At 45.0% G+C, this 21,622-nt stretch overlaps 1 protein-coding gene across 2 annotated transcripts in view; it reads left to right on the top strand.

Moving 5' to 3' along the window:
* The window catches only part of SSB (small RNA binding exonuclease protection factor La), a 25,141-nt gene continuing 3,519 nt past the window's right edge, over positions 1-21,622 (top strand). Inside the window, exons 1-10 of one of the 2 annotated variants that reach the window (XM_053265332.1) lie at positions 1-153; positions 924-998; positions 3,590-3,693; positions 4,346-4,520; positions 5,352-5,459; positions 6,053-6,153; positions 7,500-7,571; positions 7,666-7,708; positions 19,918-20,058; positions 21,374-21,560. In XM_053265332.1, coding sequence (XP_053121307.1) covers positions 927-998; positions 3,590-3,693; positions 4,346-4,520; positions 5,352-5,459; positions 6,053-6,153; positions 7,500-7,571; positions 7,666-7,708; positions 19,918-20,058; positions 21,374-21,560 — 1,003 coding nt within the window. In that variant the 5' untranslated portion in view covers positions 1-153; positions 924-926. Of the gene's footprint in view, positions 215-923; positions 999-3,589; positions 3,694-4,345; positions 4,521-5,351; positions 5,460-6,052; positions 6,154-7,499; positions 7,572-7,665; positions 7,709-19,917; positions 20,059-21,373; positions 21,561-21,622 lie in introns of both variants that reach the window. The other variant, XM_053265340.1, reaches the window with a different exon arrangement.

Raw genomic sequence — 21,622 nt, forward strand, 5'->3', positions numbered from 1 at the left:
CCGGGCTCTGCGCGGCTTCTTTTCCTCCTCCTCTTCATCTTCTTCCTCGAGTCGCGTTCTAGCAGCGTGGGAAGAGCCCGAGGAGCTGCGTTGCTGCCGCTGACTTAGGGGGAGGAAAAAGCAACCAGTTCTCGCCGGCTGAGTGGCGTGTGGGTGAGTCCGTTTGCTCGCCTTGTCACGGCAGCGACTGCTGGCGGCGTGGAAGACTGGACAGGTGTGCGCTGCTTTCTCGCCGAGCTTTAATTCCAGTTTGCCTCTGACGGCCAGGCGACTAGCCAAGCACGAGACTGCTGCCTAAGCGGCCTCCTTCTTTGCTGATGCGAGATCGGCTGGGGCTAGGACCTTGGAGGCAGGGGCAGGGCACCGGCTTTGCATGCGGATGGTCCCAGCTTCACTCCCTGGTGGCTCCAGGTGGGGCTGGAAAGGGCCTCTCTCTGAAACCCTGGAGAGCTGCTGCCAGTCGATGCGGGCAGGAGTGCTCCACGTGCACCACTGGGCTGACTCGGTGTCCAGCATCTCGGTGTGCTTACCCCACACCGGAATGGAACGGTGATCCAGCACAGCTGAGTCCCTTTGAAATCCCTTGAATCTAGGAAGGCCTTGTCGGGTACACATAGTAGCCAATCCCTGGTTTATTCTGCCTGGAAATGTATTGCAAACGTTTCACAGTTAATGGCCAAGAAGGCAAAATTGCATGGGTTGGTTGGGAATTTGAAGCAGAAATTGTGTGTTTAGCGTGTTAAGTGAAGACTGATAGATACTGCAAGGCATGATTCTGCAACTGTGATTTGAAATGTGTAATTGGATGGTGGTCAGAGTTTTAGAATAACATTCCATGGTTCATTTGTGGGACCAATGTCTGATTAAAAAGTGGGCTTGATGACTTAAATCTGTAGTAGTGGTAAATGTTGCTCTGATTACAGGTGATGAAAATGGCTGAAAATGGAGATGGTGAAATTATTTCTGACTTGGAAAGGAAGGTCTGTCAGCAAATCGAGGTATGATTGCTTCCAAATGGCAGAGCAGTTTTCAGTATGTTAATGTAGAACCCCTAGGTTAATGTGGTATAGTTTCCTTTTGGGACATTTAATAGAAGTGTTTTCCTCCTGAACCTGCTTGTATTTTTTTTTTTTAAATGCAAGAGGTATTGTATAGTAACTGAACAAATGTTGTTTAATAGGATTCATAGTAAATAAAACAAGATCCATTTTCTGCTGCACTTGAACACTTTAAGACAAACTAATAATTTTCTTTGTGAATTAACGTAGCTACATCCATGCTGATATTTCCATGCTCCCTTCTAAGTCTCAATTCTTTATAACCGAAGGCTATTATAATTACACAACTGTGTGGGTACAGTGAATGTTTTCCCCTCATGTGTATGTAGTACATGTCTTATAAATTAATGTTTTTAGAGTGATAATCCATTACAAACTTATTACTTAATAAGTGAAGCAGTAGACCATTGTCTCAGTCCTGCTAACTGAGCAAAGAGGCACCTTTTAAAAGTGGTGATTCTCTGTATTGAGCAGAGGGAGAGCAACTGGCCCAATCCAGCCCCAGCACAGTATTCTTCCAGTGGTGGTTGCTGGTGTCTACCTTATGTTTCTCTTTAGATTGTATGTTTATATTTCTTGATGTAAACTGCTATGGGAACTTTTGTTAAAAAGTAGTATAAAAATATCCATAATTAGGGATGTGCCCGAAACGTTTTGGAGGCCATTGTAAAGGCCTCCGAAACATTTCGGCGCTGGGGTGGGATTCGGTGCTTCGGCACCGGCAGGGGTAGCTCTTTAAGGGTGGGGGAGAGTGTACTCACCCCCCCACTGCGTTTCCCCCGCCAGCGCTCTTCAAAGTCCAAGCCCCTCGGGGCGGCCCCGTTCCCCCCGTTGGCCGGAAGTGGCCGGAAGTTGCGACCGTGCGTGCGCCCGTTGTGTGCGTGCGTGCCCGCCCGTCTGCCCTGCGCGCACGACGGGCGCATGCGCGGTCGCAACTTTCGGCCACTTCCGGTCGACGGGGGGAACGGGGCGGCAGGGAGGAACGCTGCCGTCCCGAGGGGCTTGACATTTGCAGAGCGCCGGTGGGGGAAACTCAGCGGGGGGTGTGTGAGTACACTCTCCCCCGCCCTTAAAGAGCTATCCCCGCCGGTGCTGAAGAGTCTTCGGGCACATCCCTACCCGTAATATTAGTTTCCTGAAAGTCAGGTCCTCTTAATTGCCCCAGTGAGCAAAAGAGTGTTTAGATGCTTTTCCCGAAAAGGAATGTACATAGACTCCAATCACTAATACGTGGATTTAAGTTAAATGAATGGATAGCAGTTCATGATTAACTAAATACATGGTAAACAAAGTATCATGTGTAAACAATGGGGAAATGACCTTATGATATATTTGCATCTGTGACAGAGCTAAACAGTATTTGAGAGTAAATAATAATGATAAATGCTTATTATTTCTATAATCCCTTCTCTGCCGTTGCTATTCTCGTATGCCTCCCTATATGACCACCTACACCAGTGTTCCCTGTTACAAGGATTCCCAGATGTTGTTGACTACAACTCCCATAATCCCCAAGCAAAAGCCATTGCAGCTGGGGATTCTGGGAGCTGTAGTCAACATTATCTGGGAATCCCTGTTAGAGGGAACACTGACCTGCACTCTACTTTAAAAGCTCTGAAATTCCAAGGGAAATCATTACTCCTTTAGAAATTGATGAGGATGCTACAGTGAAGGGTTAATTGTGGCTGGAATAACTTTCTCACCAGTGGAAAAGAAAACCATACTGATTAGAGAAAAACACATTATTGTTTATAGAAGGTTATTGACAACTGTGCCACGAGAGAGGACAACATTCAGCCTTATCTAGAAGTGGGGGTGGGGAAGAACATAAAAATTTAAACATTAAGTTAGTCCAGGAAGTAGCTCCTGAAAGAGAGAAATGGATTAAGTTGTGCTTGAGACAAGAAGAAAACCAAAGGAGAAAAAGAGGGGAGAAGGGAGCCAAAGGGTTGCTTGCTAAGATGCCCTACTGCTGAGGTTCTTCAGTAGGCGTTCATGGGCATTTGCCCTTTCTCATGTCTAATCTCCCAAACATTTATATCTTTTCCCCTGACTGAAAATGCTGATGAAGCAATAAAATCTTAGCCAGGGTGGGAGAATCCAGTTTTGCTCTGTTCAGTGCAACATGTGCAAGGTTACCTTCTGCATCTGTGGATCATGTGATGGTCCTCTGACCATTTTTTAAAAAAAGCAATTCAGCAAAAAAATTAAGAGGTGTGGCTCTAACCCACAGCCTTGACACTCTTCAGGGCCAGCTGTACATCAGTACTTTTGCATAGGTAGCATCTCTTCCTTCTGTCTAAGGCAAAAATAATGTGTAAGTGAATTAAGTCAGCCTGACCTTTGAGCATCTGTAGGAGTAAGAGCCACACAGGTCCAAAAGCATGCGATCACTTTGGGCATAGACTTGGATTCCATCTTCTTTCATGCCTACTGCTCCTCTTAAGCTGGCAAATTGGACAAGAGCCAAACAGGAATGTTTGCCTAGATTAACAGGTCTGGTATTTATATTATGCTAACTCTTTTCACAGTACTATTTTGGTGATCATAACTTGCCACGAGACAAATTTCTACAGGATCAAATCAAAATGGATGATGGCTGGGTGACTTTAGAAACAATTCTCAAATTCAACAGGTAAATCTAAGGCTGCTTATGTGAATTGTCAAGAAAAGGAGCCAATTTATATGTGTCAAACTTGCATACTAACTGGTTGCTGTAACTGAACATATGTTTGCACGTAAACCAAACCTCTATACTACCCAGCAGAAGAATTAAAAACGTTTGGTCAAGAAGCCCTTTGTCTTACAGAACTTATATCTGTCTAGGGGAGTATCTGTGAATTTAAGGATTTCTGTTTTGGCTATCTTTATACACATGTAATTGTACTTAAGCAAAAACACTTACATGAAGGTTTAAGTTTTCCATGTGCAAGGCTAGTAGTTGCTGAACAGAACAGTGTTTTTTCATGACATGGAAAATAGATGTCCACTTTGGTCTAATTATTAATTTGCACAGTGATAAATACATCTCTATTGTGTCCAGGTCATAAAGCTTGACCTCAAAAAACACATTTATGTCCCTAGTTTATATTTTTATGTAGAAAAGCAGATTAAAACTCAATATTTGGTAGATAGTTATGGTTGTGAATTCAATTTCAAGATATAGTGTAGATATTCTAATATTTCTGCATTGTATTCGGGTCTCATTTTAAGTGAGGATTTTAAAGGATATTTAACTGGTTTTTTAAAAATAACTTCTCTATCCACCCTGCTACCTTCTTTCATAGGCTGAATCGCCTTACAAAAGACTTCGATGTAATAGTGGAAGCTTTAAGGAAATCAAAGACTGGGCTTATGGAAATAAGTGAAGACAAAACTAAAATCCGAAGAGCTCCAAACAAACCTCTGCCTGAAGTAACTGAACAGTATAGGAATGCAATTAAAAGCAGATCTGTGTATATCGTAAGTGAAAATGGTTTTCTGGTACAGTAAATATCAGACTTTCTATTTTGTCTGCATTGATACTGCAAATGATTCTGGGGAGTCTTCTAGGTCACATATTTGGTTCAAGTGGGGCAAGGCATGTTGGGCCTCACTGTCACTCCCTGTGAACTGAGAACGCATCTTGGAATTTACGTGACATCTCCTGGAAGAGGACTGGTGATGATGAGCAAGTTCTCTTTCGGGGAAGAACTTCAATAAGCTTTCAATGAAACCCAGGGTTACCCAGAGCACAGTTTGAAAGCAACTTAGTTATGGTACTGTCTCGTGTCATATTGAAATAGAAATCTAGGGAATGGATTTGTGTTTTGTACCAAAACATGCAGCTCAGCCTCAAATTATACTTGCCTTGCCTATATTTGCTAATTGTGTATAACTTATTGCATATTGGCTAGCCATGAGGAGAGAAGGCATAAGAAGCTTTTTGAAGCCCTGAAGCCTCATTCCTGGCTACTGGAAGTTCTCCTTATTCCTCTGGTATTTAAGATTTTATCATGTACTACCTCCATGCTTTCAAATGCATCTCTATAGTCATAAGCAGTAAAAACTTGAAAGCAGATGTTCTCAGGATGCTGAATAAACATTCAGTACTCATGTAGCTTGACCACTGGCATGCAGAATACACACTGCCTTAACAGAAATGATTCATAGGCCAGTTTTGATGCTGACCATGATGAAGCTACACACGTGTAACTATAATCACTAGATCTGTTAGTGTTTATGGTGGGGTGCGCACATTTGTTGAAATACTCAACAGAATATCAAATAAGTACCTGACATGTCACTTTCCAGAAAGGCTTTCCACTAGATGCAACACTTGATGATATCAAAGAATGGCTCGATGGTAAAGGCAATGTAGAAAACATCCAGATGAGGAGAACACTTCAGAAAGCTTTTAAGGTAACTACTTAGAACTGAATTCTGCCAGCTGTAAATATTGGGCCTAGTGTCGGCACATGACACATTTGGGCAAATGCTGAGGCCCACTGTGTAGGTTGGGTAGCAGCAATAAATGAGCATGTAGAGTCCCTTTCCTCTCTTCTTTTTTTGTGGAGAAAGTGTCAAGATAGCTTCACAGACTGTGCTGCAGTTGTTTGGTGTTTTTGCCACCTGCTGTTGTGGGTAGAAGGAGGTGGCGGGGGGAAAGAGTGTATAGGTGGCTGCTTTTGCTAGTCAAAAATGTATGGGAGACACATTTGCTGGTCCCTTGTTCTTTTCACAGGTGGCAGAGGGAGAATGGGGTGAGAGTTGAGCACCCTCTTCTCTTCCTCTCACTTTCCAGGGTGGTGGTGGTGGCTTTGGGGAGGCAAAAGTGCCAGTAGCCGGAGAAAGGTGTTGGGCTCCAGGTGCCCAACGCCTTCACTGCCTCCTCTTTCTGTCTGCCTTGGCAGTCTGAGAACACTTCTCTGAGGCCTCCTAAACCTGTAGCTGGCCCAGATAAGCATTCGGAGAGAAGATTTCCCTAGTCTAATTAAAACTTGCTTCATCTCCAGGGCTCAATATTCGCAGTATTTGATACTGTGGAATCTGCCAAGCAGTTTGTGGACATTCCAGACCAAAAGTACAATGAGACAGAGCTGATTGTGCTTCTCAAGTAAGTATGATGATACTTCTGAAGTGACAGTGCTCTGATATGGACTCAAGGTCATCAAGACGTGTAACTTTGAAGTACAGCTGGCAACCTGTTACAGACATTTTAGATGGACTCTACTAACTGGCTCATCGTTGCTATAAGTTACAGAATTGTAATACAACCTCATACATTGATTTAATTTTATCCGATGCTTATTTCTCTAAGGAGTTCAGGGCAATGTGTACGTAAGGATTGAAGGAGGTGGGCAGAGGCCAAACAGGCCTGTGGAGGTGGGGGAGCAACTGACTGGCTCAAAGTCAGCCTCATGGTGGACTGGGGATTAATATCTGGGCCTCCTTGGTCTAGGTCTAAGTTGCATCTTATATTTCTCCCATCCTCCTCTCAGCAAAGCTTCTTTAGCCTTGAAAACTGAGCCTACCCTTGGACTGTTACTGACTTCCTCTGATGTCTCGCTTGGCAGGAACCATGCCTCTGAATGTCCTTCTGTTTAACTCATCACACAAAGTGCCAGAAAATTAATCTCGTGTTCTTCCTGATTTCTCTCTTGCACGATTTGTTCAATCTGCCTGCTGTGATAAGATTGTGTATAGTGGTGGGTGAACCCAAAAGATAAACCTTGGCTTTGTTCAATGTCCCTAAGCCCTGGGAGCACGCACTCTCCTTTCCTTTACATGAGTGGAAAGATTCCTAATTGTAATCAGATGCAAAATTAAGTCAGGATTGGTTGTGGTGTTTGAACCAATAGATATTGGTTTATTCTAACTACAGTACTTGAAATAAAGCTAGATCTGAACCCACCGTGTAAAATGAGTTTAATGTTTAGGTTTATTTAAAGCATTGTGGCTAGAATAAGCCAAGATTGGTCAGCTGCAGTGATGCAACCTATCCTGGCTGCTTTCCAACCTCAGTTGGAAATAATATTCTTCCAACTCATGCAATGGAAAGAGGGAAGCATGCATGATTTAATTTTTGCTTTGAAGCCCACTCATAGTATTTTCAGTCTGAGGAATGGAGGGTTCAGTACACGCTGGGAGGAAATGGGAAAGAGAGCCTTTCTGTTGAGCCAGATGACCAGCTGTATTTTATTTATCAAATTTGTATGCCCCCCCCAAACTTCCACCTCTGGGTGGCTTAAAACAACATAAGTTTAAAACACAAAAAACCCTAAAATGATTTAAAACCACAATTAAATTAAAAAGTAAGTGCTAGTTTCTGTCTTCAATGCTAATGGGTAACTACTGTCTAGCAGAGAGTAAGATTAGGCATTGATGGGGGCTTGGCTAAAATCTTACTGTGTCCATCTAGCAGTTCAATATTTATTTAATTAGCTTATACTCTCTATGCAGGGATGATTACTTTGCAAAGAGGAATGACAACAGAAAACGAAACAAATTAGAAGCAAAAGCAAAGGCCAAACAGTAAGCTGCGACTAACTTTGAAATACTGTCTGTTTATTGAGACTTTGAGTTTGCCTGAGGCTGCTTTGCTAACTTTGTCATATTTTTGCAATAGGGGAAAGGAACAGAAACAGAAACAAGCAGAAGATGCTGAAATGGTATAAATATCCTTTGTCTTTGATGCTTTAAACACTATTGTAGTGATGGTTCTGTTGTAGAGGCATGGGCAAGGTGGCAGAATACTGTTTTGAAAACAGTCAGCTATAATTAGCCTGTTTTTTTGGACTTATAAAGAACTAAGTCAAGTAGAGCTTCAGTTGGATATCTCAAAATAAACATTGGTTCTTGTGAATATTACTGTCTAGAAGTTAACAGAAGCTGTGCACCAAAGAATGTCAGCCCATTATGCTAAAGTGATTTTAGTAAATTGGACAAAGATCTCCACAGCATTTGTTCAAATAAGTCATCTCTGTTTCTAGAGGACTTAATGTGTGCCACGGCTCGATCCAAACTCCTGTCTAGTGACGTTGACTTAACCCTAGAACATGGGAAATTGGAATAGATTTTAAGTTTCCCTGAGTCAGCTGCTGACAGCATTTCTCTCATGACTGACAGTCCTCACAGATGAATGACTGGAGTGGGGAGGGTGGGTTTTCAGATCCAGCAGGTGATGTTCCCAGGTAGATTTGAGCCCCAGTAGCTTCATTTTCTAGAAACTAAACACTGGGATTCTAATAGGTTGTCAGTTGCTTATGGTGACCTTCTTATGGAATCATAAAAAGCAACCCATATGAAGGAGGGACCATAGCACGTGACTCCAGTTTCTTGGTGCCATTAGGCCATCATATGGGAAAAGGCTGTACAGTGGTCCCTCGACTTACGAAGATAATCAGATCCGAACGCACGTTCGTAGGTCGGAATTTTCGTAAGTCGAAAAGCGCATCCACGGAGGTCCGAAAAACTCGTAAGTCGAGGAAACCGCATCTAAAAATTCGTAGGTCGAGGAAGCCGCATCTAAACCGGCAACGACTTCCGGTATTTTTTGTCATTCGTATGTCGAAACATTCGGATGTCGAGTGCTTCGTAAGTCGAGGGACCACTGTACTGCCAAAGCTGAGAGAGAACTGCCAAAGGTTCTTGGATCTACTGTTGCATAGTGGTTCAGGGTAAAGTCAGCAGTAAACTGGTACAGCGTCAAACATGCTTTTTGGCTGATGATCAACCTTCAAAATAAGCCGGCCACATCCCTGCAAAATTATTGTCAAATTGAAGAACATTGCATTTCCTCATGAACACCAGTGTCCACACACTCGCTTTCCTGCAAAGCTATTGATCCTGAGTTAAATGTGGGGATATATAGGACATTTTGGGTTTTTAGTATTTTAAAAAGAACAGGGATGGTTCCTAAATTTCAGAATTCAGTGTGGTCATCTGTTACTCATACAAAATTATATACATATAGAAAAAAGAATTGCTCTAGCTAATATAGTACTTTAAAGCAGTGTTTCTCAAACTTTTTGGAGTCAAGGACCGCTAAATTCTTCGTGCAGAGTTTCAAGGACCGCTACATTCTTTATGCGCAGTTTCCCGGACCAGCAGTTAGTAAAGGGGTTTCAAGTCTGTCTATCTGTCTGTCTATCTATCAGACTTCTATACTGCCCAAAACTTGCATCTCTGGGCAGTTTAGAATGAAAATAATATAAGCATTAAAATAATTAAATTTGGAATCTTTTGCAAACATTGAATATTAGGGGTTCTTAACCTTGGGTCCCTCAGTTAAACTCCCATAACCTCCAACAACAATGGCATTTGGCCATTATGGCTCGGGATTATGGGAGTAGAAGTCCACCAACGTCTGGGTACCCAAGGTTGAGAACCCCTGAATCTAAAAGCCTGGGTGAACAAATTTGTCTCCAGTATGTCTGGAGTGGAGGTGCTTGTGATTACTCAATGGAGAGGGGATGCTGGGCCATTGGAAAAATTCAAAAGCTACATGGGGCCAATGAAAACAACATACAAGCAAGCCCCACTGATGCAAGAGGGAAACAGTGTTCCCTCTCAAGGCGCCTCGACCACAACAGGCAGCTGGTTTTCAATCAACCAACCTTTGGCTGCAAACAATGAGCATGCAAGAACCAGCAGGCCTTCAAGTGGCGCCCACTGCCATACTTTTTCCTCCATGCCCCCGCATCGCATACAGTTTGAAGCTGTAAAGATAGGGAATAAGATAGCTATAGGAAGATCTCAGCAGCACGTGGAGGCAAGGCACAAGAAGGGTCCCATGCCTCCGTGATACTCTTCCTCTTCTGTGCCATGTGCAAAATTGAGGAAGTGAGTGCCTTGATTTCAGGGGGGGGGGGGTTGACTCCCAGTCAGGGACCGGCACTCAACCCTTCGGGGACCGGCAGCGGTCCAGGGACCGGTGGTTGAGAAACACTGCTTTAAAGTATTAAGGCTGAAATTTTTTTCCTTGACACTGCAGGCCTTTGGTGTATGAGGAGGTAGCAGCCAGTGTTCCCTCTAACATGGCTTCCCAGATGTTGTTGACTACAACTCCCGGGATCCCCAGCTGCAGTGGCTTTTGCTTGGGGGTTATGGGAGTTGTAGTCAACCTCTCGGAATCCCTGCTAGAGGGAACACTGGTAGCAGCCCTAATTTGGGTGGGATATTGAGGGGCACTGAGGGACTCTCTTTCTTTACCACAAGCTCTAGTGATCCTTGGAGTGGAGGTGGAGTGGTTTGTGCAGAGGGGGATTACTTGGTTAGAGTGAAAGGCCATGGAAGCTCTGTTTCCTGAGTCTCTCCCATGTTCCTAAAGGGGAAATCCCCTGAGTTGAGAGGACCAAGAAAATGCAGAGAAGGGCAACCAAAATGATCAGCGGGCTGGAGTGACTTCCCTATGAGGAATGATTACAATGCTTGGACCTTTGAGTTTAGAAAGAAGGCAGGTAAGGGGGGGACATGTTAGGTGTATAAAACTAGGCATGATGTGGATCAAGTGGGTAGAGAGAAGTTCTTCTCTCTCTCAGTATTAGAAGCTGAGATCATCTGTCCAATCTAAATGCTGGATGATTCAGGACGGGCAAAAAAAGTGCTTCTTTACACAATATATAGCTCAACCATGGAATTTGCTGCTGTCAGATGTGGTGATAGGCTTGAAAGGGGATTAGACAAATTGTTGAATAGGGTTATTGGTGACTACAAGCCTGAATACCTGTATAATTTCATCAGGATCAGAGCAGGGCATGCATCTGAACACCAGGTGTTAGTGAACACTGATGGGAGGGGACACTGCCCACTTTCCCCCTACTTGCAGGCTTCCTAGATGCATCTGGATGGCCACTACATGAAGCAGGATGCTGGGTTAGATGGGCCTTGGGCCTGATCCGGAAGAACTTCTTATGTTCAGATAGAAACAAAGCAGGAGGGGGCTGACAAAGAAGGGTGTATGGAAACTCTGATCTTATGATACTTCAGATGGGGCTCAAGAGATCTCAGACACACTTGTGCTACCTTAAATTTAGGTAGGGATTCCCACCCCCGCTAAGAAAGATTGCATCTGCCCTGGAATCTGTACTCTTTAATCCTGAGTATATGGCAGGGTATTACTCAGCAACAGTACTGAAAGAAATGCACTCTGCCATTAATGATGATTTTTTAAAAAAGGCACTCCACACATGTTGGCATCATTATTAGCTATTGCACATATTCCGGAGCAGTTCTCTTCCAGAAATGAGTCTAGTTGTCAACCAACCCACTAAACTCTGTGCTCATACCAAGCTATTCTTTCCTAGCAGAAGACTTTCTAGAGGAATGTATCAATATTCTGGCTGTTTTCTGCCTTTCAGAATATTGTTGTAGCTTCAGAGCTGTGCTAATTATTTCACCAATATCTGCAGGAATCATGATCACTGCTGCAAGTTGTATACTTACTACATCTAAAAAAAATGGATCAGTAGTTCAAAATTTGAATTTCAGGTGGCTGTGAACCCATGATATCAGAGAAAGTATATGTAAAGACTCATTCAGGAAATCTTCCATGTGTGGATGGATTCATGGTTGCATTCTCCTTGGCTGGCAATAAAGATTTTGTCACAGCTGAGGTGACGGGTGTGCAAAGCATGACGTATTGGAGTGCATAAGCTTTCATGTACCTCCCAGTGGCCATTCTTTCTGTTACAGGTTGGAGAGAACCTCTTCCAAGGAAGTCCCATGAAACTTTACAGTGAGAAAACAGTGAATGGTTGAGAAACTATTAAAGGCAGCCATTGTTTAGCCCTGATCTCACCGAGAGTTCTGTGCTGCTCTTGCCCAGGAGCATCTACAGCTAGTGTTGGTAGTCTGTGTATGGTTAAACTCCTCTCAGATGTATCCAACTCCCTGGATCATGCAGGCAGTGAGAGTGACAGGCAGTGTGAGATCAACGCTGCCAGTAATCATGCAGCATGGGGAAAGCGGCTGTATCCAGCAAAGATGTGTAGAAAAGTGCAGCACGAGGAAGTCTTACTTGTACAGTACCATAAGCCTCTTTTTAAAGAGGATATAAGGTATGCACCCACCCTACACATACTCTACATTATTATTTATAAAAATCATTTCCTGAAAATAAATTACTATTTGTCACAGCTATAAATACATAGTCCCTCAAAACCAAGGGACCCCTTGAAACATGTCTTAAACAGCTGCATATGAAGTTCCCATCTGGACTCTGCCCAGTCTTCACTGGATAACTCAGCCAAGCCACTGTTTGTCAAGCACACCCTTCCTCTATGGGGTAGTAGTAATAGCCTACCTTCCAGGGCTGTTCTAACTGGAGGAAAATAGCACACACTCCTGTCACTGGTTTTCCTGTTCTCTTCTTACTGCACAGATTCACACGTTCCTCCATTTTCTGTCCTTTGGGACATATATGAAAGCCATTCCAGGAGCACTATTTGCTGATCAGAACAGTTGCTAAAGTGGGTTGGATGACATTAACTAATAAACCTTAAATTTAAAGTAATATCTTGTTAAGGTCTGTCTGATGTCTTTTGAGGCCCAGGTGAAGTGCCATAAAGTGAGGGTTGCTCCACCACCAGGAAGAGATTTGCCTCTGAATTTGCTGTCAGGCTAAGCCCAGGAATATGTGCAGTGATAACTAACCATGAGGCCAACACATGTGCAGAGTGCCTTTTAAAAAATCACCATTAACTGCAGAGTGCATTTCTATCACTATCACTATTTCTATTCTATATTATCGTTAACTGCAATAGTATCCTCCCCTGACCCCCTATATGCCATAAGATCAGAGTTTTGACTCTTTCCCCACCCCCAACAAGTGTGAGATGCTTCACTCTCCCCACACTTTTTAGCCAACCCCTTTCTGCTCTGCTCCTGTCTTCATCTTCTTGGACTCCACCAACTCAGGGGGTTTTCCCTTTAGGAACATGGGAGAGACTGGGGAAACATGGCTCCCATGACCTTTAACTCTAATCTGGTCATCCCCCATCCCCATCCACACAGATGCTGTTCTGTTCCCCACCACTCCACCTCTACACCCAAGATCACTAGAGGTGGTGGTAGAGGCAGCCAGAGTTCCTCAGTGCACCTCAACATCCCACCCAAATCAGGGCTGCAACCTCCCCATACACCAAAGCTCTGCAGCGTCAAGGCAAGATTTTTGCAGCCTGCAAAAGGGACAGCAGATTGATCAGTGAAAAGTAACAGTAGCTGGAAGAAGAAGCCTCCCTCTCCAAGACTGCAGTCTGGTCACCTTAATAACTTGATAGGATTTTGGGGCCTGTCAGCAGCAAAGTTAACAAAAGAAGCTTGAGTAAAGCCAGCAGAAAAAGGAACTTAAGTTGCAGTGAATTTGCCGCACAGAAGGGGCACAGATTTGCCTCATCACCTTAGCCATTGGGTTGCATTTTCAATCTCCAGTGTTGGTAGGCTAATTTAAGCATATCTTCTTAAAAACTGTAAAAATTACAACAGTGTTTCTTGTTTCTCTACCTATTGAGTATGTAACTGAATGCAGTTATGAGACTGATACTGAAATCTGAGAGCTAAGAAAAAACCCATTGTTTCCATTATGCTACTTTGCACCAGGGAGAAAAATTGGTGTGTTCTGAAACTGGGCTTATAAAGCCTTGAGTTTTGTATGAAATCTGTGACACCTTGATACATGCTTTTGTTACATTATGTGTGTCCTTGAAAACATTAAGAGTGTCCTTGAAAACATCTGGAAACTTCAGCTGGTCTGAAATGTTGTGGCCAGACTGCTGAGTAGAGTCAGATAGCGGAAGGATAGAACTCCCCTCATGCAGTAGCGTCACAGGCTTCTGGTCTGTGTCTGGGCTCCTCTCAAAGTGCTAGTTGTTACTTTTAAATTCTAGACTGTTTGGGATGGGAATACTAAAGGGAACCTTCCCCCATATAAACCTATCTATTCTCTGCTGCTGACATCCAAGGGCGTCTCCTTGTGTGAGTTATGGTTCTCCACGTGGCTCTCTAAGGCAGGATTGGTTGGAGTCTTTAAGAGGTGGAGAAGCATGGCCTTACCCAATTCTTTTAGTCCTGCTTGGCTCCAAGGCAGTTCTTCTCAGCTTCTCTTGACAAACTTCCTTTCTCTTTCAGTTTCAGGCTTCATCTTTTTGTTCCTGGATTCCTCTTAGTTTCCTCTCTAAGCTTTTCATCCCCCCTCCACACACAATTGCTGGGCTTTTTACCCCTTTCCTTTCCCCTCTTTTGCATGGAGCACGCCAGGTGCGTGCTCCATATTAGAATCGGGAAGAGGAAATTCCAGCAGGGCCTGCCAAAGATCCTCCTAGCAGCTGGCAGGCTGCCCCGGAGGTTGCAGAGCCAAGTTTGCAGTTTGGGAGGCGAGAGCTCACAGCAGAATGCATGCTCCACTGAATAGCTGATGGGCAACATTCTGGAGCCTCTGTCCACTCAATTGGGCATTTGGGGGGCAGGAGAAGAGAGCTCAGAGTGGAGCCCCCCCCCCACCGAACAGCTGATGGATGGTGCTCTGGGGCTCCCGCCCATGGGCACATTTATTGGCTTTGGCGGGGTGGGGGAGACCGGGGCCCGAATTCGCCCCCCCCAGCTCCCTGGGCCAAGTACCCTTGATTGATCCAGTGCTGTGGCTTCCCCCCTCTCCCTGAAGCCTTGCAGAGCACGTGGCCACTGAACCCAGCTCCCTACAAGTGCAGATGGTCTCCACAAGCGGCCTGTAGTGTACAGCCCCGGAAATGCAAAGCAATTTCCCACAAATCAGCAGCCACGGGGAGCACAGGATTGGGCCAGGGGGCAGCTAAAACTTTGTCTTCCTCCTTGTGGTGACCAGGAGTGCTGCAGCCGGAGCAGGCACATGTTGGGCCTTCTGATTCTTTTACGCTCCCTACCCCTGGGCTCTCAGGGGACCTAGCCTGCTCCAGCCCGCTCCAATGCTGCAATCCCTCAGCCAAATGCCCTCTGATATGGCACCTACCTGGCACTCATGGTTTGAGGATCTGTTGGCACATTCTTTTGAGCGCTATGATCAGTTAAAGTCTAAAAGGCAAAAAACGTCTAGAAGGGAACAATCGTCTTCCTCAAGCACTCCATCTTCTGCTTCTCAGACTCCAGTCCCTAAGAAGGCAAAGAAAAAGTGCCAGCATATTAAAAAGGCAAAAAGGAAGGTCTAAGCAGAGGGGAAAGAGTACCCATTCCTATGAAATCTCAGATTGTGATTCACCAGACCCCAGGGGGGCCCACACCTAGAACTCCTGTGGGACCCCCAGGTGGGAATCCTCAACAACCCCCAAACAAAACCCCACCAGCACTAATCCCAGTTATTCCCACAGATGAAGAACCAATCCCAAAGGGAGACACTCCAGAGGACCCTGTGGAACCCTTGAGGTGTGGGGAACAGACCCTGACCAACCAGACAAAGAGGAGCGAGAGTGGCCAGATGGTCAGGAGCCAGAGGACTCTGAAGCCCCTCAGAGACTTTTTCTGTCATTAGCTTTTGCTCTACAGATGTCAACGACTATTCATAGATTAGATCTGGCCCAACCTAGCCCTCAGGAATCTCCGCCCGTGAGTAAAAGTGCTATGGTTTTTCTTGGGCCTAAATCAAATACTATGATGCTCCCTCTCCCTAAGCACTTCATAGTCTGCTAAAGGGGAATGGATTTTTTTCTGCATCTAATAGAAAGGTGGTAACAATAGCCCAAAAATTGTATTCCTTCTATCAGGAGGTGGAGTGGAAAAATATTTTTTAATACACCCCCTACAGACGCCCCAGTGGTCCAAATGATTTCTGGCTCGGTTTTCTCCAGGGATGGGGAGTCCGCCCTCAAAGACCCTGCAGACAGGCACATGGATCTCAACATCCCTTCTGGGGCAGATCCAGACCTCCCAGACAGGGGTTTGGGAACAAGGCAACCTTCACCACCCAGGGCAAGCAGATCAAACAGCAATCCTGACTCTGGTGGGTCACCCCTGGTAGTTGCCTCTCGTTTCACTTACAGACTTGGAATCGCACCACCTCAGATCATTTGGTACATGGCCTCATAAAAGGGCTACTACATAGAATTGACTGAAAACCCATCTCACCGCTTTCTACCTATCCCACCTATCCTCCAAAATTAAGGGTCTCCAGGAGGCTATTCAACATCTGTTGATTGGGGCAATAGAACTGGTGCCAGTGGACCAACCAGGAGTGGGCATCTATTCCATCATCTTCACCGTGCCCAAAAGGACAGCTCCATATGGGTGTTTCTGGACTTAAAATACCTTGACTGCTTTGTAAAAAAGAGGAATTTCCACATGGAATCACACTAAGGTCGATTGTGGAGTTCCTGTACCATTGGAACTTCCTATCTTCCATAGACCTGAAGGAGGCTTATCTGCATGTACCTATACACCAAAACAGTTGCCCGCTGCTGTACTTCCTCTATGCCAAAACGCACTACAGGGTGCTACCTTTCGGCCTCTCCTTGGCTTCTTGCATATTCATGAAAGTCCTGGCACAAGTGATACTGCATCTCTGACTCCTAGGGGTCAGGATTTTCGCTTACTTGGATGATTTGTTCATCCAATCTCCATCTCTACAGTCTGCCCAAAGGGATCCCAGTACCATGCTACAGGTCCTCCAGAACCATGGGTTCCTGGTCAACAGGGAGAAAAGCCAGTTACATTCTTCGCATCAACTTCTACACCTGGGCATCATGATAGATACGCAACAAGCTCTTCTTACCGCCAGAGCACAGAGCCACCCTGGAGACAGAAGTCCATCAGGCCTTAGTACCGAAGTTCATGTCATTGCTCTTCCTCTCCAGGGTCATGGGACTGATGGTGGTGACACTGGAATCAGTACCGTGGGCGTGTTTTCACCTACAGCCTTTACAGTGGTTCCTGCTTCCCCATTACCTGGAGATTGCTGTGAAATCCACCAAACAGGTGAGCCTTCCACCCCAAGTGCTACAGTCTCTAAGATGGTGGACTACACCTCCACACCATTCGAGGGGGGGAGGAGTTTCTGGATCCTCCACAAGTCATTGTCACCACAGATGCAAGCAAGCATGGGTGGGGTGCTCACTGCCTCCATGAGTTGGCTCAGAGTGGTTGGCTGCCAAAAAGCAACACAGCATCAACTGGCTGGAGCTCTGAGTGATCTGATTGGCACTTCTGGCATTCCACCACAAAGTCAAAACCAACATGTACTGATCCGCACTGACAACACCATGGCAAAAGCACATGTGTGAACCGCCGGGGGGAACCAGTTTGAAGTCTCTGCAGGCGGAAGCAGTTCTCCTGTTCCAGTGGGCCGAACAACATGTGGCATCCATAACCGCCCGCCATGTGCAAGGTGACCTGAACATGGTGGCAGACTGGTTCAGCAGGAAGGAAATTCTCCCAGGAGAATGGAGACTGAACCCAAAGATCTTCGGGTTCATATCGGACCACTTCAGCCACTCATCCGTGGATCTGTCCGCAACTCCAGCAAATGCTCTGATATCACAATTCTTCACCAAGTCCCCCTGCCCGTAAGCAGAAGCAGTAGATGCTCTTTCGGTTACATGGCTGGTGGATCTCCTGTACACCTTCCTGCCAACTCCGCTCCACACCTGGTTTCTGTGACGGGTGAAATTCCTCAGGGCCTGGGTCATACTAGTAGCCCTGTTCTGGCCTTGGAAGACCCTGTTTTTCAGAACTCCGGAACCTGGCAGCAGCAGAATACCTGATACTTCCTTTTCATTGTGGACCTACTTCAGCAGGGCTCTACAGAGTACCCACCCCCCACCCCTGAGCCCATCAGATCTATTCCCTTATGTCTCCTGACCCTAAAGCTTGCCTTTTTGATTGCCATCACATCAGCGCGTAGGGTGCCTGAATTCCAGGCCCTTTCAGTTCACAAGCACCTTTGTATTTTTTGGAAAACTCTGTGAAGCTCATCCCTGGCCCCTTTTTTCGACCCAAGGTGGCCTCACCGTTTCATATGTCCCAGGATGTTGTCTTACCATCTTCTTGTCCAAAACATCCAGTGGAAAAAGCTTGGCACAAACTGGATGCCCATAGGAGCCTGAAGACCTACATGAGACACACAAAACACATCCAGACTGCGGAGTTGTCATTCATTTTGTGTTTGCTACGAAACATGGGTCGGGCCATGACCACCACTATAGCTCAGTGGCTCAAGGCGTAAATAGCCCTGGCATATGAAACACAGAATCTTAAGGCCCCCCACTAAAGTGTTTGCCCATTTTACCAGGATGGCCGCCACCTCAGCTGCATTTTCTACAAATGATCTGGTCTGAGACATTTGCAGGGAGGCTACCTGGAGGGCGCCCTCGACCTTCACCAGGCACTACAAATTGGATACCGTCACCTCTGCTCAAGCAGCATTTGGGAGGCGGGTACTCTAGCAGGTCCGTCCTTTGGAGTAGGCAGGGGTGCCCCCCCCAACTGAGCTGAGGGCTGTGGTATGTCCCCACTCAAGGAGATGCCCTTGGATGTCAGCAACAGATAATGGAGCATTGGTTCACTTACCGTGAAGGCTTCTTCTTGCTGCTGCATCCAAGGTTGTCTTGACCCACCCTCTGGCAACCGTGCCTACTCCACAGGGACCCTCAAGGAGTATTTCTAAATTATCTACCTCGGAAACAAGGATTCTCCTATTGTCCACTCTTTTGATGGACACCTTCAGTTTTTATTAAAAAAACAAAAAACCCCAACGTACTACTAAAGGTAAGGTAAAGTTGTGCCATCAAGTTGGTGTCGACTCCTGGTGCCCACAGAGCCCTGTGGTTTTCTTTGGTAGAATACAGGAGGGGTTTACCATTGCCATCTCCTGTGCAGTATGAGATGATGCCTTTCAGCATCTTCCTAAATCGCTGCTGCCTGATATGGGTTTTTCCCATAGTCTGGGAAACATACCAGCAGGGATCTGGACCAGTAACTTAGGCAAGTTATTTCCCTGCTGTGTCATTAGGTGGCTTGACATACTTTTCGTTCCCAGCTTTTTATACCTAGTTCAGGGTTTTTTCTGGTTATTTCCACTAAGTGTTTTTTCTTCTTCAAAGTCCTCTTGGCTTTCTAGGCCTTTTCTGGTGGGGCCATGCTTCTCCACCTCTTAAAGACTCTAACTAATTTACATAGTCTGCCTTAGAGAGCCACGTGGAGAATCATAGCCCACTCAAAGAGACGCCCTTGGATGCAGCAGCAAGAAGAAGCCTTCATGGTAAGTGAACCAATTCTCCATTCACTGAGATCTTCTATAGAGGCTCTTCTCCATGTCCCATCAGCATCTGAATTGCATTCAGTTGGCACATGGGAGAAGATTTCCTCTGTGGGAGTACCTAGATTATGGAACTACTTTCCTAAGAAGGTTTGCCATGCTCATGAGTGTGCGCGCTCTCTCTGTCGTGCTTTCTGCTATTCTATGAAGAGTGTTCTTTTCATGTAGCTCTTGACTTGCCCAATAAATGAATGTATGACTTCCTGCAATGTTTAAAATACTAGGGGAAGATGTGATCTTGAGGCCAATATAGCTCAAATCTTAATGGAAGCTATATTGCTGGAGCATGTTAGAAAACTTGAGCCTCTGTCAGCCTGTGCACTTATCAGAACCACACAGCCCAAATGTGATGGCTGTGATAGATAAAGCTGGTTTTCAGAAAGGTAGCACTAATTGGTGCTGAATATCTGTGCCTACTGGCCAGGGAATGTTGAGGTGACAAAGGGTCCACAAATTCCACACTGCCCTGGAGTTCTGGTTTGTGGGCCCTCTTAATTGCTGAAAAGCTTTAAGAATCTCCCTTCACTGGAATCCATTTAATCATCAAATGTATAAGTATCTGTCCTGTCTAAAAATCTGTCTCTTTCTTTAAATAAATAAAAGAAATCATTGGAGGAGAAGCAGGGATGCTTGCTGAAATTCTCTGGAGACTTAGAAGATCAGACTTCTCGAGAAGATCTCCATGCCGTTTTTTCTGACCACGCCGAGATTAAATGGATAGACTTTGTCAGAGGTGCAAAAGAGGTCAGAGACTGGGTTTTCTGCAGTGTATTGTTTGTCTTGAATTATATATTTAAAGAATAGGGTACTGCTAGAAGTTGTAATAAGAGGCTAGGTAATCAGGTCCTCAATCTTGTTATTTACTTTCTAACAGGTGACTCCTAAAATGTGGAACAAAAAAAGTCATTCTAGCATTCCAGAGTAAACCCTAAGATTTATTTTGCCTTGTTCTCCTGTAAAATAGTTGTGAGTTGTCAATAGAAAACTAATCTCTTAAACTTACAGATTTCACAGGCAAGTGGTGTTTTGCCTAACAGAGCTAGCATAAAATTATTTGGGGCAATAATCAGCACAACTGGTGATTGAAGGGGCCATATCTAGCTTGTGGATGGTTGCTCTATACCTATTAGTTACTGGTACGAGCTAACCTTTAGCTCAGCATTTTGATATCACCCTGCACCCAGTCTCCTGAAGATCCCAGTGATTTTGTGTAATGTTAAAAAGCATTGGAGAATGGTTAATCCACCTGCAGCTAGATCATAACTTGCCTGTAATAGGCCTCAAGTCAGATATGAGAATGGAAACAACAATAGGAGGGAATTTAAAGACGTACCCAGTGGACTGCCTTAAACAGTCCACTGGCCATGATCTCAGCCTGAGATATCAGGGAGTGGTTTGGGTCCAGAAGTTCTCCCAAACTACGTACCTGATCTTTCAGAAGATGCTATAGGTCATGTTCCCTGGAGGCTAATGTCCAATATAGAGTACAAATGAAGAACCCTAGGATGAGGGCTTATAGAAGAGTTTATCTTGTATGTCCCAGCTACCATATTCAATAGGGCATACTGTCAACTTTAACTTACCAATCACTGCTTTAGCCATTGCTTCAGATTACATAGGAATATAGGAAGCTGCCTTGTACTTCCTTATACTGACAGACTATTGGTCCATCTAACTCAGTATTGTCTACACAGACTGGCAGTGGCTTATTCAAGGTTGCAGGCAGAAATTTCTCTCAGCCATATCTTGGAGATGTCAGGGAGGGAACTTGGAACCTTCAGCATGAAGGTACTCTTCCCAGAGTGGCCCCATCCCCTAATGGGAATATCTTAGAGTGCTCACACATGTAGTCTCCCATTCAAATGCAAATCAGGATGGATCCTGCTAAGCAAAGGGGACAGTTCATGCTTGCTACCATAAGACCAGCTCTCCTCCCATTGCAAATCAAGGAAAGCCATCAATTGGGGAAGAAAATGACCATCATCTAGCAGAAATTGGATGCTGAAAGCTAAGTGCTTCAATGCTGGAGTTCCTGTGTTGATTCAAGTTTGTTTTATAGGGAATCATCCTATTCAAGAGTAATGCAAAAGAAGCTCTGGATAAAGCCACAGAAGCAAATAACGGGAATCTGCAGTTGCTAGAAAAAGACGTTAAATGGGAAATACTTGAAGGAGATGTGGCAAGAGAAGCACTGAAGAAAATCATGGAGGGGCAGCAAGAATTGTTAAATAAAAAGAAAGGAAAAGGTGACTCTTCTTTCTCCTCAGATCTTAGGTATCAATTTAGCTTTCTTGGAAGCTAGACTTCC

Source organism: Hemicordylus capensis, chromosome 1 (assembly GCF_027244095.1).
Source record: "Hemicordylus capensis ecotype Gifberg chromosome 1, rHemCap1.1.pri, whole genome shotgun sequence".
NCBI classification, from domain to species: domain Eukaryota; kingdom Metazoa; phylum Chordata; class Lepidosauria; order Squamata; family Cordylidae; genus Hemicordylus; species Hemicordylus capensis.